Here is a 16,058-nt window from a genome sequence, read left to right as displayed (position 1 = left end):
TCACACATTTTGTGGCCCCAGCATTCCACTCGTCGTAAATCGCAGATCAACATGGCTTCTGTGCTCGGAAGGGTGCTCATATATGGGGGCAGAGGAGCATTAGGAGCGGCATGTGTTGCACATTTCAAAGCGCACAATTGGGTAAGTATGCGTATTATTATTGGTGATGTTATTCGTCTGCGATATGAAACATAATTTTTTGTCTCTTATTTCGATCAATACTGATCGTCGATGAGTGAAAGGGTCTCCAGAAGGTTGAATTGAATGGTACGAAATTTCTTTTAATGCATAAGTGTATCACTCTTGGCGTTGCTCTTTGTGGACGGTTTAGTTATTCGGATTAAGAATAAGTGTTGTATTTTCCTGAAAGTTACTGCAAAGTTAAATAATAAATAGGTTCTTGTTGAGTGGGAACCGGTTATTTTTTAGAAATCGTATTGAGCATCGTGAACCGCGGGCCGAGGACATTTAATCGAGCGTGTCAATCGTGCCACGCAATTTCTGCACCCGATATCCTTTCACTTCCTCCGTCCGATAAAGTGAAAGGCTTAAATTCCGCCCTTCGGCGCCCTCGCACGCTGAGTGTATTCAACCGATTCAACCTCGGCAAAAAAATGTCTTCATAAGTGGTACGTTATTTTAATAGAATATTTTATTAATCAATTTCAGTGGGTCGGTTCAATTGATCTGGTCGCTAATGATCAAGCTGATGCCAATATTCTGGTAAAAAACCAAGAAGGATGGGTCGAGCAGGTACGTTGAAAGGCGAATTGAGAATGTTTCTTATTTAATACAACTCTTGGTACTCTTAGATTTACTGTTTGTAATATGAATGCAGGTGAATGAATGAAATTCACTCGTGTGTTTTTTTCACTTATATAGGAGGCAAATGTTTGCGAGATGGTAGCCGAGCTCTTGAAAGGGGAGAAGGTGGATGCTGTGATATGTGTTGCAGGGGGATGGGCCGGCGGAAACGCCGCATCGGAAGGTAATACTTAATTTAATATCGCAGTTCTGATGCTTCCAACGGAATGTTGGCTTTGTTTTTTTGGGTACAGGATTACATTTGTTGCTAAAGCCTTCATTTTTTAATTTTACGCGAGAAAAACATTTAGAGAAAATTTTCTTTATTTAATTGAAGCCGTCAATTACCTCCTAGGTAGTCATATGCAGTGAAAGTATGTGTTCTTTGAGGGACTAATTGTCATGTTTCAGGGTCAAGGTGACCTGGTTTCTGTCGCAATTGATCTGCAAAATGGTGCTCTGGTGTAACGTATATGTCGGTCGCATTTAACCGATGCAGACTGTTGTAGAAATAATACTCCCCAAGCCTTCATTAGCCATCGGGGTTTTGAAAAACCTGATGCAGTATTGCCTCATTTCAGCAAAGTGTCTCGTTAAGGAAGGTTTACTTCGTAATGCGTATGTACACTTCACCTTTTTTTCACGTAAAACCTCGTGTTCAAGATAGTGTTTTAGAGATATTTCTAAACCGAACACTAAACGCGGAGTGCTTAGCCCTTCTCAACATATGAGCATGTCTTCATCATTGTTATGCTTTTTATTTTCATAATTTATGAGTGCTCCATATAATTTATAATGTAGATAGCCATCTCGCCATACTAACCGTTGCCACCAGAATGAATGAACAAAAGCAAGCATGCCTGAAATAATTCCGAATGAAAACTAATATACTAGTCCTAAGCGAAGATTTGAAGATGATGTAGCACATTTTATAGCACCTGTTGATAGCACTTTTCCACTGAAAATATTATGTCCGTGTAGCATGATATTTCGTTTCATCTCCAGAAAATGTTTTAACATAATTCTTTAATGGAGACAGGTTATTTAACTAGTTGAATAAAAAAATTTCCAAAAAACTGACTACATCGGGAATTAACCGAAGGAACAGGCGGCAGTATGATTATTGAAGTGAAGACTGCATGATCATTCACTTTTTAATGCACAGTTAACAACAGCACGGAATGCTTCAGGTTTCACTGTAATCAAATATGATGCAGTGATTGTGCAAAGGCTTTCAATCCATTGAGCATTTTCCAGGTATAAATTTAGGCTTGCAGCAAGTGATCCAGGAATCATACGTTCCTACTTTATTTTGTGACTTGAAATTTTTAACAGCTCTAAAATGTAATCATAGTGAGTTTTTAGGGGAGGCTGCTGACAGCTGAAGTCATTTCCACCATTGGGGATGGGCAGGAAAGGATGAAGGGTGGAGGGAAACCCGGCATCGGCATTAGCATCCTATTAACGAAAGGTTCCAAGGGGTCCTCAGCTTAACATCCCTTCATACGGATGGCGTATTCACTTAAAGTGTTCTCCACATAGCACCTTAAGTAAGAATCGGGATTCTGATAAAAAATATCTGCCGCCACCGGAATTCGAACCCTGGGTGGGAAGTCAATAAGCCCCCACACCATCCCATTCCCTAAATGTATTTGTATGGTGTCTTTATCCCTTATTTGAATTCAAATAATGTGTGGCAAATAAACTGCTGGAGATTCCATAGCTATTTAAATTTAAGTTAATACTCTTACATGTATATGCAGTTCCATAAGCAGTTTCGCCATGATAGATTGGATTTTAGAAACCTTAAATCTATGATACTTTATCTGAAGTGAATAAAGCTAATACAAACTTAAAATTTTGTAATGAGTTTATTAGTATGATGAGTGTTTCAGTATTTTAAAATCATCAAGGATGTCATTTGTTCCGACAGAGCCCATGTATACAAAACTAGTGGGAGCTAGGAGAGGTAGATACCATGGTAGGTGATAACAATAATAGAAGAAACTATAAACACAGTAATCAACCTCAAAGTCTATTTGGTAGATGATAGCAGAGTTCACCCAGCACTAAGCCCAACAGCATGCGAAATTCACACACCAAGGTAAAGGGGCCAGATCCTTTCCATGTGCCGGCTATGGTTTCCCTGGAAGACCAGGTATCCAAAATATCTGTTTGAGTGGAGCTGAGGGTGCTCAGGGAGGGGTGCCCAGGAGTCAAGTCCTCACTTCTGGTCATTAGTCTAATGCTCTATCCCTGAACTACTGCGGCCTATAATAATAATTTTATTAATCATTAGGTAGGCATGCAATGGACCTTGTCAAGCAGAATACATCGATCATGTGACACACATCGGCCCGTGAGGCATATCACACTTAAGAAAATCATATCTGTTTTTCAATTAATTAAAAAATTGGCTGAGTACAGAGCTTTAGAGACTAGCCGTGAATACAAGGCTTCTTTAAAATTGGCAGAGCTAGTTGTTCTAGTGATCTATAGCAGTTGGTTAAACAATAGTACCAAAATTATTCAGATAATGCTGTGATTTGTTTAATTTGCAGTTAAAAATGGAAAGGTGACTTTTTATCTGGTGTTATAATCATGTACTTCATGTTTGGTTGGAAAAACAGAAATTATCTTTCACAGAAATCAATATGTTATAGATATACATGCTCTATACAGTCAGAATATTCATGCGAATAAATAATGATTTGCAGTGTTGTTGTGCAGAAGATTAGTTATCCTGATGACTTTTTTTGTAGAATAAAGACATAGGATGTTTCGGGTGCACAGCTCACATTTCCAGACCATAATTAAGATTCCAAAGAAACTGCAGGAGATGCCGCAATGGTAACTTTTTTAATTGAGTCATCCGCTGACGTGCATTTCAATGCAGCAAAAAATCATTCTTCTTAAAAGGCGAATGGTTTTTACCCTCTGAAATTGTTGCATAATTAAGATGTTAAAGAAAGCAAAGAAATGGAACTTTGGTGCTCTGCAGGGATAACCTACTAATTATATTCTATTGTTTCAGGCTTCACTTCGTGGAAGTATTTAATATCCATACTAAAAGGAAAGACTTGTACTTTTCCACAGATTTTATTATATGGTACAATGATTTTATTATATGGTTATATGTACCATATAACCTACTAAGGTTTCTTAATATATGTAGTACCTACGTAGCACTTGGTAGATTTGTACAAGTTATATAAGGGGGTATTCATGTTCGGTATGGTTGGTGTGTGGTCAGTCTGGGAGGGGATAAATTTGTAGAGGGTCAATGTTTGAGGGAAATTTAACAATCTATGGCATTGGCAGAGGGGCTTACTCTGAAACACAATCCCCATATATTCAATTAATTTTGGTAGTGGATTATTGTTGGTCTTAACTTAGAGTTATTGTTGGGATTGTAAAAATGTTTTTTGTGAAGTGGGAAGAGTAGGTGAAAGTGGCGCTCCTTAATCTAACTTAGGAAATATCAGCTGTAACAGCCAGTTCTGTTGCAATTTAGTGCATTGCCATTGTGGTGGAGTCTATACACTCCTGAGTGTGATGAAGCCAAACAGTTAAGGCTGAAGGAAAAAGGCTTGAGAATTAATTAAATGTTAATTTATGATTATAAATAATTAAGCAGTTCATAATTTGAGGTGAGAGTAGATAAATGCATCAACTTGTGCCTCTAGTTAATTTCCTTTATATTTATGGGTATGGAAGAGTAGTTTTTTTTCCTCTGTGAGGTATGAATTGCGACTGTTAGTATTTGCAACCAGTGGTTGGATTTCAGCTGAAGGAATATGATGAGAGTAGTTGTAAGAGTGGACAAGAGTCCAGTGGGTAGAGTGCTGTGCTATTGACTGGAGGGTCCAGGTTCGATTCAAGATGTTGGCTCTGGGCACCTTCAGATACTCCCAATCTGTGTGATTTTTTGCTTACCAGTTCTACCTGAGAAACTATAGGTGGCATAGGGAAAGAATGGCCCGTCTTCCCTCATGTATGGAATTCACTTAGTATTGGGTGAGCAACAATTTTAATTCAAATAATTCCATGAGGTTTCTGATAGGAGAGGAGAGCCTGCAGAGGAAGCTTTCAGGCTGTAAGAATGGAACTTGTGGAATATATTGACCGATAACATGTAATTTTTGAAACGCATAGTGGAAATCCTTCATTAACTCGGCACAGACTCCTTGATCATTGCATGCTATGTAACATGTATAATTCCTACTATGTAACTCTCTACTCCTGCCTTCATTGCATCCCCCCCAGGTAATGCCTATTTTTTATCCTTGCTCTCCCAGCCATTCTGACCTCACCTCTTCACTCACTAATTTTGAGTTTATGGAACACATTGAAATATCTTGTGCTAATAAAAATATTACAATGTTTTACTTATTGTATTATCTTTTCTCAGTTGTTTAATAATGATACGGACATGTTACCATGCCAAAAGGTCCATTGGGTATTGTGCTGAGTTGTTGGGTGGAGTGTAGATAATAACTGTGAGCATCTCGCCTTCTGCCAATGAGTTTTTTTTTCAGATACCAGAACTTCATAGGAAACCACTGTTGGTACATGGATTGAAACTGGCTTTCAACCCTGATGTATGAATTTCATACGTTTTTGGTACTCTCACTTCTCAACTAATGTTTCTGTTGATTACAATTTTTATATGATATCAACCAATTGCAGCTTCTGTTACAGGGTAACTAATAGCAGAAGGGAGGAAGGTCAGTATGGGCTGGCAATAGTATTAAATAGTTAATGAGAAGGGTGATTAATGTTGAAAAAGAAAATGAATCTTATTGGTAGATGTAAAAGCTCACCCAACTATTATAGCTTATTTTTATAATATTATCATTAATTTTTTATATTCTCTTAACCTATTGATGAAAAGTACTTAACATAATTTTTTACATAGTTAAAAATATCCATCGTACCATTAGCCACCTACATGGCCTTAAACTTGGGTATACATGTTTTTGGAACTGATTGGGAGGTGAAAATAATAGGGGAAAGAGGCCTCGATGGAAATAAATGCACAAAAGTTTATAAAAATGGGGCAAACTTGGTATGCTCTATAGGGAGTTGAAAAACACAATTTAAGAAAGGAAAATGTACAATTATAGATAGGACAGGAAAAATATTGTGCCAGAAGAAATTCTGACAAAATGTAGAGAATACATGGAACTATTTTGTAAAGGTATTAGAGTATGTGAGTATAGACAGGGATTGTAAGGTTGATGAGGAAAGCTCAGGTCTAGGTACGATGTTATGCTCATATATTGAGTGCAAGGTAGAAAACTGTTTAAAATAAGTAGTTTGTAAGCCTGGAGATCTACTCAAGGGTTTAGGAAAACATAGAGGAAAGATGGATCATTCATAGCAGTAATGAGAAAGTAAGTCAGCGAGAAGAATTCATTAGATCAACTTTGATATCATACCTAAAAGAAAAAGCAGGGATACATGAAACTAGTGGGCTATTTCACTTAATATGCAGTTGAGGTAGTAATTAAGGGCATTAATTAAAGAATGGGGAAGAGAGAAAACGATTACTAGGATATGATCACTTTGGGTTTAAAATGAATATATAGTGGGAAGATAATTTTATTGTATGAATATTATGGTGTTGGAGTATTTAGCGTTGTATTAAGTGAAACTTAGGCATTCCAGTACTTAGTTTTTGGGCCTACAAAAAACTACTTAACTGGTGGACTACTGTAAGTGTTCTAAATGGACACCTAAAGTCACAGCTTGTCTGATCCAATGGGTGGCATATTCCGCTTGAAGTTCGTAATAGTGGTGGTAGATTTAGGGGAGGCAGCTGACCGTTGAGGTCATTTGCACCATTACGGATGGATGGAAAAGAAGGAAGGGTGGAGAGAAACTTGGCGTTGGCATTAGCCTACTCTTAGTGAAAGGTGCCAAGGGGTTCGCATTTTAAGGTCCCATCTGATGGATGACATACTCACTTAAATTGCTTTCCCCAATGCACCTAAATTAGGGATCAGGATACCACTGGAAAAGATGTGCCATCTCCTGGATTTGAAGCCAGGTCTTCTTGGTGAGAAGCCACCACACCATCCCGATTCCACACACTTGAAGTTCTCTCCACATAGTACCCCAATTAAGAATCAGAATAACAGTGACAAATTGTGCCACCTCTGGAATACAAACCTGAATTCTTGCAATTGGAAACCAGTGCATCTACACAATGCATTCCAATTGGTTGCTCAAACTGGAATTTACATGATATCTCATCATCTCTTGGAGAAAAGTATATTTTAATCATGCATTTTTTCAGATTTCCTTCCTAGGTGTAAATTCTTCAACTATATATTTGGTGCATTAAATTTAATGTTAATAAGCTGTTCTTTTGGTACACAAGATTGTTACCTAGTGATTTTTCTATGTACATTCTGTTACCTTATCTAGAAAACTGTTATTGTGCGATGGAAGACAGCCTATAGCAGCATTCCAGGTGAGGTATTCACTATGCTTAATGCAAAACTTAAAAATCTTTTAAATTTTTTTTTAACTCTGGGAGTACATGTTTAAAACCATCTTATTGCATGGCAAATGCTGTCATATTTTTAATCATATATCCAGCGTTAATTTATCTACTCTTTATTTCTTTTTGATAATGTTGTAATAATGAAAATGAGCAGGAACCTGTTATCAATATGGAAGTCAATCTTTGGACAACTTAGTCCAATCAAGCCAAATATAAATGTAAGCTCATAAACTTGTATCATTTCAATCACCCTATCCAATCCAATGCTTGATATTTTCATCAATACTGCTTATGTAGGAATACCTAGTTACTTCTTTTCTGTTGCCTTCTGCTGGAGAGAAATTACCAATGATTGCAGACACAAACAGCAAAGTAAAATGTAAAAACCTCTTTTTTCACGTTGAAATGTCAATATAAACTCAAAGGCGGATTTTTCTCAATGTTGAAATAACCATTTTCATCCACAACTTTTCAGTGGTATACCCTCCACTGAGTTATTTGCCATGAAGGTTTAAAAGTCCTGTTTCATTGCCTTTTTAAGAATAATATGGGGATATGGTATTTCTTTAAATTGTTTCGTCAGATCAGACTCGAGACAACTGTATAAGCATTTCTTCTGATCCAAGCTATTGGTCATGAGAACATTTAGATCTCATTATTTTCTCTCTCACCGATGAACTCTGTTTTCATGCTATGAAGGCTTCTTCAGCTGATTATGTAACTGATGATATTCAGGTTCTTTATCTAGCCCATTTCTGCCTACAGAATTAATTGAAAGAGGGATACTCTGGCATATCAAAATTTTACTCTTAATCTGTTAGAAAGCCATGGAATTGTCATTCTGATTTGCAAGATCGCATGGATAACCAAAGAGCCACAATAAACAAATTATGAATGAGGTATCCGTGGCAGTGCAAAATGTGTGTATGCCATGAAAAATTGACGAATTTTTATGATTTCCATTTTTATGCAGTTACTGAATCTTTATTTATATCAAATAACCGTTAAGGGAAAAATATGTAGGCCGTACTATTAATGATTTTCTTTGCATTTAAAGCATTGAGCAATAAACTACCTTGTCATTATATTGGAGTTCTTATGTGCCGTACTCATTGCTCAGAATTTTCCTGTGTTTTTACTTGTCCCTTCAAAAGAGTAAATTTGAGGTTTGTGTTCATACATTCAGAACTGTTGCTACCTTTCTAATCTATTCCTAGTAGTTTCAAATGATAGCTTGGTAATGCCTTACTGGTCTTAATATTTAATAATCTTTTTAACTATAATAACTTGCTACTCTGGAATATTAAAAACAAGTGTATGGCTGTGTGCTATTCAATTACTTTTAAGGCAATGAATCTAGAACCCAATGAGAGACCTTTTGTCTGAATGAATGAATCAATGAATGCTGGCCTTGTCTTGTTTTAGTGTATTGTGATATCAAGATTTTTTTAATTGTAAAAATTTAGACAAATTTCAAACTACGAAGGCTTTCACAAAGAATAAATGGTTAGAAAGTAGGCTATTTGTAGAAGTTATCCATAAATTATTCATGCACATACACGTGTGTGTGTATTTTTTTCTGTGTTTAAATGTCTCAATCAATGTTTTTTATATATTTATGCGTCACCAAAGAGCATTCCGTTGTGAAGATATTAATTTATAAAGTTATATATATATATATATATATATATATATATATATATATATATATATATATATATACACCTGTATTTATATTGCTTATAATTTCTTATAACAAGTATGATAAGTGGAGAGAGGGGCATGTTCCAGCAAATTCCCCATTTGCGCAGTGTTGTACAGAAAGGGGGCATTATTACCCTTGAGAAATTAAGGCATAGGATCAAGAAAGTGTGCAAAGGAAGCAATTGGGACAAGATATTTTGTAGTATACTTAGTGCCCTACTCATTGTTGGTGTCTTAAATTGAGATTTCTATTTATGGAATAATTTACAAACCGACGCTGTAGTAAATTGAGGATGCTATTTGTTTACTGGATAATTCTGAATTGTTTGATAATAAGTAATGAAGATTTTATAATTACTAATTGTTCACCAAAAACTTCGTCAGTATGCTTGACAAGAGAATATTTGGATTGAACTATTTCTTTTTATACTTGCAAGCTCAGTCTGTGGAATGCTGGAAAAGGTAGCATTTGGTCAAGTAATCATTTATAAAGTGTTCATGTATTTATTGCATTGTTTTTCAGTGTTAATGTACTCATGAATCTCTATTCTCAAAAAACTCTATTCTTTCAACATAGGGCATTATGAAATTTCTAATTGATTTGTTTTTTATTTGGCTAAGACGACATTAGCTTCATTATGGTTTTTGCTATGCCATGTCTACTTGTAAAGGAGAAAAAATATTTTAGTTCCATTATACATGTAAAAGTTCCATAATTGTTCCTGACAATCTTTGTCAGATGGTCTCCTGCCTCATGGAGTCTCTTTTGAGTATCAATAAACTTAACAGAATTGCACTCTCTTCATATATCTACCTGTATCTCACTAGTCCTCAGTTCGCTTGCTTGGAAGTATGCAAGTTCTCAATTATTCTTATTTGTGAGTAAAGGCTGGTGAAAGGTGAATTAAATTGGGGATTTTAGTGGATCATCTAGAATCTGGTTTTCTCCCATTTTAGGGCGAACTCCTTATTATTTTGAGTTTTGCAATAATTGATTTGAAATGTAGGTTCATGTAGTGTTGATATTACAGCCGACTGCATAATTGGCGATAGACTAACTAACAGTCCAAAATGTTTTCGTAATGTATCAATCCTTAAGCCAATGATGATTTTTAAGAAGCCTATACTGATATTTGTTAGGTGACCATCAAAGGGAGTCAACCAAGTTAAATAAGGGACTGTTGATGATTCGTGGTTCATTGTTCTTAATTTTGTCTCTGTTAATGTGTATTTGCTCTCTGTGGTGTCAAGTGCAACAGTCCTTTATTTAACTTTTCTCTCAAGTTTAAAAGTACACAGGCAACAAATTATGATAGAAAACATATCTCCCCCACCCACTCCATACTCCTAACCTAACGTCTATCCTCCTGTTTGTCTCATCCTGAGAAATTAATTTTTTGATTAAATGAAAATTTGAAAATAATTTTTAAGTTTTAATTTAACAAGTTTTTAATTCTCACTAGAGGTCATCCAATTGACCAGAATATCAGTATAGTGTTCTTGAAAATCAAATTTAACTGTAGGATTGACACCTTACAAATTCACAGCGAATAGTTTATACCCTCTTTATTTCAGTCCAAAAGATGTTACATCAAAATGACAGCAAAGTTTTGCATTAATTATTTGTTCTGAAAGGTTTAGTTTATTTATGATGCCTAATTACTACCCTATAGTGTATAAATGTAGTATTTTTTAGTGTTTATTTCTATTCAGAGGAAAAATATAGTTTTAATTTCAAGCCTCTTTAGTTACCTAGATTTGATTTCATGTGCTTGTAAGTAATTTTTGGACTTTTGATTAATTGTTAGTAATTACATCTCAATGCGATCCAATAGTACTTATTCCCTTCACCACTGTGGATATATTCTGGATAAAACCTAGTGAAATCAGTTAAGTAAAAATCTGGGAACTCAGAGAATTTATTTGCAATTAGATGCCTGAAAACATATTACATCATTTAATGAATGAACATCTGTAAATGGAGTTTTTTCTGTGAATAGAGGGGTAATAACGGTTACCATTTGGCTGTTAATTAGAAAGAAGTGATTTCTTTTCTGCTAGTCAATTGTGATTGTGTGATTTCTTGGTACAAGATTGTGGGAGCTTAAGTTTGCATACAGAAAGGAACTAGCCTCTCACTTGTGTGGATATCAAATGCTCAATACTAAGAGTGAGCTCTGCTTATGGCCATGAAACCATCATTCGGGTTTATTTCTTTGGTTAGGTTGGTGTTAATTGTCTTTTTTAAAACGTTTTGTTGGGTGACGGAATAAAAGTGTAAGCACGAACTTTTAACCATTAGTAATGGGAAAAAGAAACACGAGAGGGCTTAAAAGTGGAAAGAGTAGAGAGGGAAATCCATTCTTTTCACAATGACCATTGTTAATAGTAAATTATTTGAATAAATACCATAGAAACATTTAATGAATGAACTTAATTTTTGGAATTTAGTTGAAATGCTCAGCTGTTGATGGATGAAATATGCACCAAGAGCAAACCAGCAAGGAAGAATTGATGTTGATTCCACATGATGAACTTTGAGGCTAAAGGTTTTAATGGTTTTCTGTCTAGGAATATGAAGTGTATTGTGCTGTTGAGTACAGGATGTACTAGTAGTAATGGAGAAGTGTGGTTGGCATTCATAGTTTTGGAAGGAGCTTTTGAATTTAGAAGGTGATTATTGAGAATTTCTGCAGTGCATGTGGTAATTTATTTTAACTTAATTCTTTCTTGGATTCATACCATTCCCTGCTCACCTCTTCTCCTATTATTTCCATTCCAATGATTAATGATCTTCTATCTATTGAAGTGTTTCCTGTGAAAATTACTTCCATTTTTAATTCCTATTAATTATTGGGTGCCTCGTTTGTACATGCCAAGAATGCTAATTGTCATTTTATTTTTTTAGAGTTAGTCAAGACTGCTGATCTAATGTGGAGGCAAAGTGTGTGGAGTGCAGCTATTGCTGCTTCCATAGCTGTAAAAAATCTGAAAGAAGGTGGTCTAGTCACATTGCCTGGGGCCAAGCCTGCATTAGGACCAACTCCTGGTAATTTCCTGCTGTTATTTGTATTTTACCCTAAAATTTACATAATTGCTGTGCTATTAGATTATAGTGACTATGAAATTCCATCATGGCAATACATTTATATTTGTGAGGAATGACGGAATGTATTCCTGTGTTGCCGAAGTTCTTTCCATTACGATTAATGATGATCACTGATGGTTTCTGACCAAAGTGGTTGATTGTAGATGGGTTGAGGTAGATCTCTTTTTATTCTTTCACTTGAATTTGCAGCAATCAGTTGTATGAGTGTCTCGTAGTGTTGGTCAAAGTCCATTTGCTTTGGTGATCACATTATGTGCCAATATGATCTAGTTCACTGCTCTTTTTATATGATCAATGTCTTCTGAGTCTGTACACTCCCTTGTTTCCCATCTCATCTGACCATTTGATCTCCATGAGTTTTTTATTTTTGTCGAGTATTCTTTGCAGGTATTTGTTCTGTGGGGTGCTTTTTCAATTAACCATGTTTCAAATTCATGAATTATCTCATTTGAATATTTTTTTCTGCTTCCTTGCTTATAAATATATATTTTCTTTTTATACCAAAATTTGTTTTTCCCATAGATAGTGTTTTACTTGAGCTACTCTCACCTTAAAGCACGTGAGATTTTTACTACCCTAAATATCACTGAGAAGGAATTGCTCATGGTTGAAGCAGAACAAATGAATGTAATTTAAATACTTTAAATACCTGCAAATTATGAAGGATGTAAACTCAATAGTTTTTATAGTTCATATAGTTATTCTAAAAGTGAAGGTGTAGTGATGATTAGCCTATTCAAAACCTACCTATAACTTGACACTACCAATAAGAATAGTTATACTAACAGATCTAGTTGTAGTAGATTTATCAAAATGAATTATAAAACTCATTAATCATTGGCAGGCATGATTGGATATGGAATGGCAAAAGCCGCTGTTCATCAACTGACCAAGTCATTGGCTGCAGATAAGAGTGGCCTTCCACCAAACTGCTTGACAGTGGCTATTTTGCCTGTTACTCTTGACACTCCAATGAATCGCAAATGGATGCCGAGTGCTGATTTTTCCACTTGGACACCTTTGGAATTTGTTGCTGAGTATGTATTGCATTATGATAGGCTTGGAAAATTCATGATATAACTGTAAGCTTACAGGACAGATATATATTTTATAATGAATTAAGACTAACAAGCATATTGATTTCTATTTGAATGACTGTGGTTATATAACCTAGTGTTAAAAATAGTCTCTACTATTCCAATGTTAATTTACAGACCAAATGTTGTTAATACATTAAAGTTAAGTGAATCCTTTTTTTTAAGGTTATTCCTACGCTGGAGTCGAGGAGAAGACAGACCTCCGAATGGAAGTCTTGTTCAAATGGTGACCAAGAACTTCAGAACTGAGCTCCTATTGGCTTGAATGAAATCTCTCTGCTATTATTGCACACAAGAAATGTAAGATCTGCTGTCATTTTCATGAATATGGAAAGGTGCATCTCTCTGTAGGTAAACAGTTTCATGTATAAAGAAAGTTTAATTTTTTAAATTGGAGTGGGGGGTTTCATCTTGCTGGTTATGTTTTTATGTTTATGCATAATTGTGGCAACTACCATTACCTTACTGGGAGGGTTTTCATCTCATTCAACTGTGTATCTATTTCATGCTTATGTATTTAGTCGTAGCATTGCTGACACTTAACAAATTCCATTTTGTTCTTGTATCTATTAGACATTCCGTGACAATAAGTGATTGTAATCATTGTAATTGTCTTCCTTGTGCAATAATCATCCACAAGAGCATGACAGAAATTATTGGTGGTAGAGTTGAAGCATTTGTGTACAGGAAGTTGGTATTTTAATTTCATCCATTGTTTGAATCTGATATACCAAAGTTGAGTAATAAGTCAGTGTTAAGGGAATACTATTCAATGATTGCCTGTAGTGTTAATTGTACAGATGTCAGTGGGAAGAGCTCCTCTATCAAATATCCATGACCTGTTCTTTCAAGAAATTGTTTGCATTTTGGAGTAAAAACACCAATTAGCATTTGAATCAAATTAAGCAGTCCTGCCATGTTTGCTTGAACAGACATTGAAGTGTACCTTCTGTTATCGTTTGTTTGAGAAACTTCTCATGAGTTAGAATCTTTGGAATTCCCACAGGGTGTCATTAAGGTCTGATTTTTAAGGTACATTTTTTTATGTCCATTTCATTTTTTTGATTGGATGCATTTATTTACATAGCACAAAGTGGTGATACAGGAATGGTGTGACGTGATATTAAGTCACTAAAGCACCAAAAGTTGTTAGGTTTTGCAATTTATCTGTTGATAATTATGTCTTGCTGTTACTTTTATTACCATTCTTCTATTAAACAAAATTGTTGAAAATCATATCACAGAAACATGTAAAGGGTTATTAAAGGTGATAACTCAATGTTAGCATTTTTTAATAGGAATATATATAGGGTGTTTTATTTGTAGGGGCATTAGGTGTTAGTAGTGTAGATTAAGTATTACAACTGTATCTATGGCATTCTGGTTTTAAAGCTGCATTTGTTAAATAGTGTACAGAATTATCATGTTGATGTTTTCATAGTTTGATTATTGGTTGTTTTATTGCATCTCCTAATACATTTATTTTTTACTCTGAGAGATGTTGAATACATGCTGTTGAGCAGCATAATTGTTTGCTTTATCTTTATTTTTAAGGTGCAATTAACTAAGTTCTCTCAGATGTGCAAATTTTTGTCAGCGCAGTAAAATACTCAATGTTCAATGTTTGTACTTGAAAAAAAATGACCAAGAGAGAATTTATCTGTGATGGATTGTTCTGTACGACTATTTTGTGTAAAAGTGTTGAGCATCAGCCACTTGTTTTCATTTTAAACCTCGAATACCCTATACCCTTTCTCTATCAAAATTTATGTTTTAAGAGCTGCGTCCATCTTCTCCAAACTGTTCCATGTATTTTCAATGCCATTAAGTACCCTTAATTAAATTAAAAGTTTTTCATGGGCATTAAAAGTCTGTATTTTTACTAAAAAAGAAAGAAAGACTCGTACTTTTCCACAGATTTTATTATACGGTACAACGCGTTTTCCACTTATTTCATACGCGTTGTACCGTATAATAAAATCTGTGGAAAAGTGTCTTTCTTTCTTTTTTAGTAATGGATATTAATTACTTCCACGAAGTGAAGCCTGAAACAATAGAATATAGTCGGTATTTTTATTAATTACATATTATGTTGAGGTAAAACAGTAATTCTTTACTTCAGAATGGATTCGGCTGTATCTACAGGACAAAAATTACTTTAACAGCTCGTAATGGTAATGACATTTTCTCCCAAATTGAGCATGGGCAGCAATATTTTGATAGTGCAAACTGAGCTAGTTATTAAAATATGGATTATTTTAATTTAAAAGTCTGGGCTCATGCATAGCCAGTCACTTTCATATTTTGTACAAGTTTTTCATAATTTCAATTTATATGCAGTATAATCCTTGTTTTTATTTCCAAAATTATAAGCTACAGTTTTGTCTTCTGCCAATACTGCAGGCAACTTTTTACATTGCTGGCCGATTACCAGTAAACACGGGGAGCTTGCTAAAAGCAACAAGTACTTCTTTTGTATTTGCAAGTTTCAAGCCTAATGAGAGGCATCCTATTAAGATCCATCTATTAAGATCAAGGACATGGTTGGCAATATTATGGCACAGCATTGTGAAGTACATGGTTTGGAAATGTCTTGTGGACACACACTTGCATTGAGCTCAAATGGCAGTCAGCTACGTAGCCCTAGCTCCCAGGTGTTTCTAAACATCTTGTTTTAATATCCTCTGTTAAAGAATTTAAATTTTAATGACCATTGAATTTCATTAAGTTAAATTCTTCATCGATTCTTGTGTTACACTTATCTTATTTGAAACCTTCTGTGCTATTCCTGACACAATAAAGAATTTGCATTGACATTTCTGGTGGTTATGTT

The 16,058-nt window shown here is 35.0% G+C and overlaps 1 protein-coding gene across 1 annotated transcript; it reads left to right on the top strand.

Moving 5' to 3' along the window:
- Window positions 1–9: 9 nt before the first annotated feature.
- Dhpr (dihydropteridine reductase) lies at window positions 10–14,936 on the top strand. Its single transcript, XM_071592208.1, has 6 exons — window positions 10–141; window positions 670–753; window positions 883–988; window positions 11,928–12,068; window positions 12,973–13,165; window positions 13,391–14,936. Exons 1-6 carry the CDS (start codon window positions 52–54, stop codon window positions 13,488–13,490), a joined length of 714 nt encoding a protein of 237 aa, XP_071448309.1. The 5' UTR covers window positions 10–51; the 3' UTR covers window positions 13,491–14,936.
- Window positions 14,937–16,058: the final 1,122 nt, after the last annotated feature.

The sequence above is a fragment of the Hetaerina americana genome, unplaced genomic scaffold (genome assembly GCF_022747635.1).
Source record: "Hetaerina americana unplaced genomic scaffold, ioHetAmer1.1.p SCAF_5, whole genome shotgun sequence".
Lineage (NCBI taxonomy): Eukaryota > Metazoa > Arthropoda > Insecta > Odonata > Calopterygidae > Hetaerina > Hetaerina americana.
The sequence above is the reverse complement of the archived record's forward strand: the minus strand, read 5'-3'. Positions and strand labels throughout refer to the sequence as shown.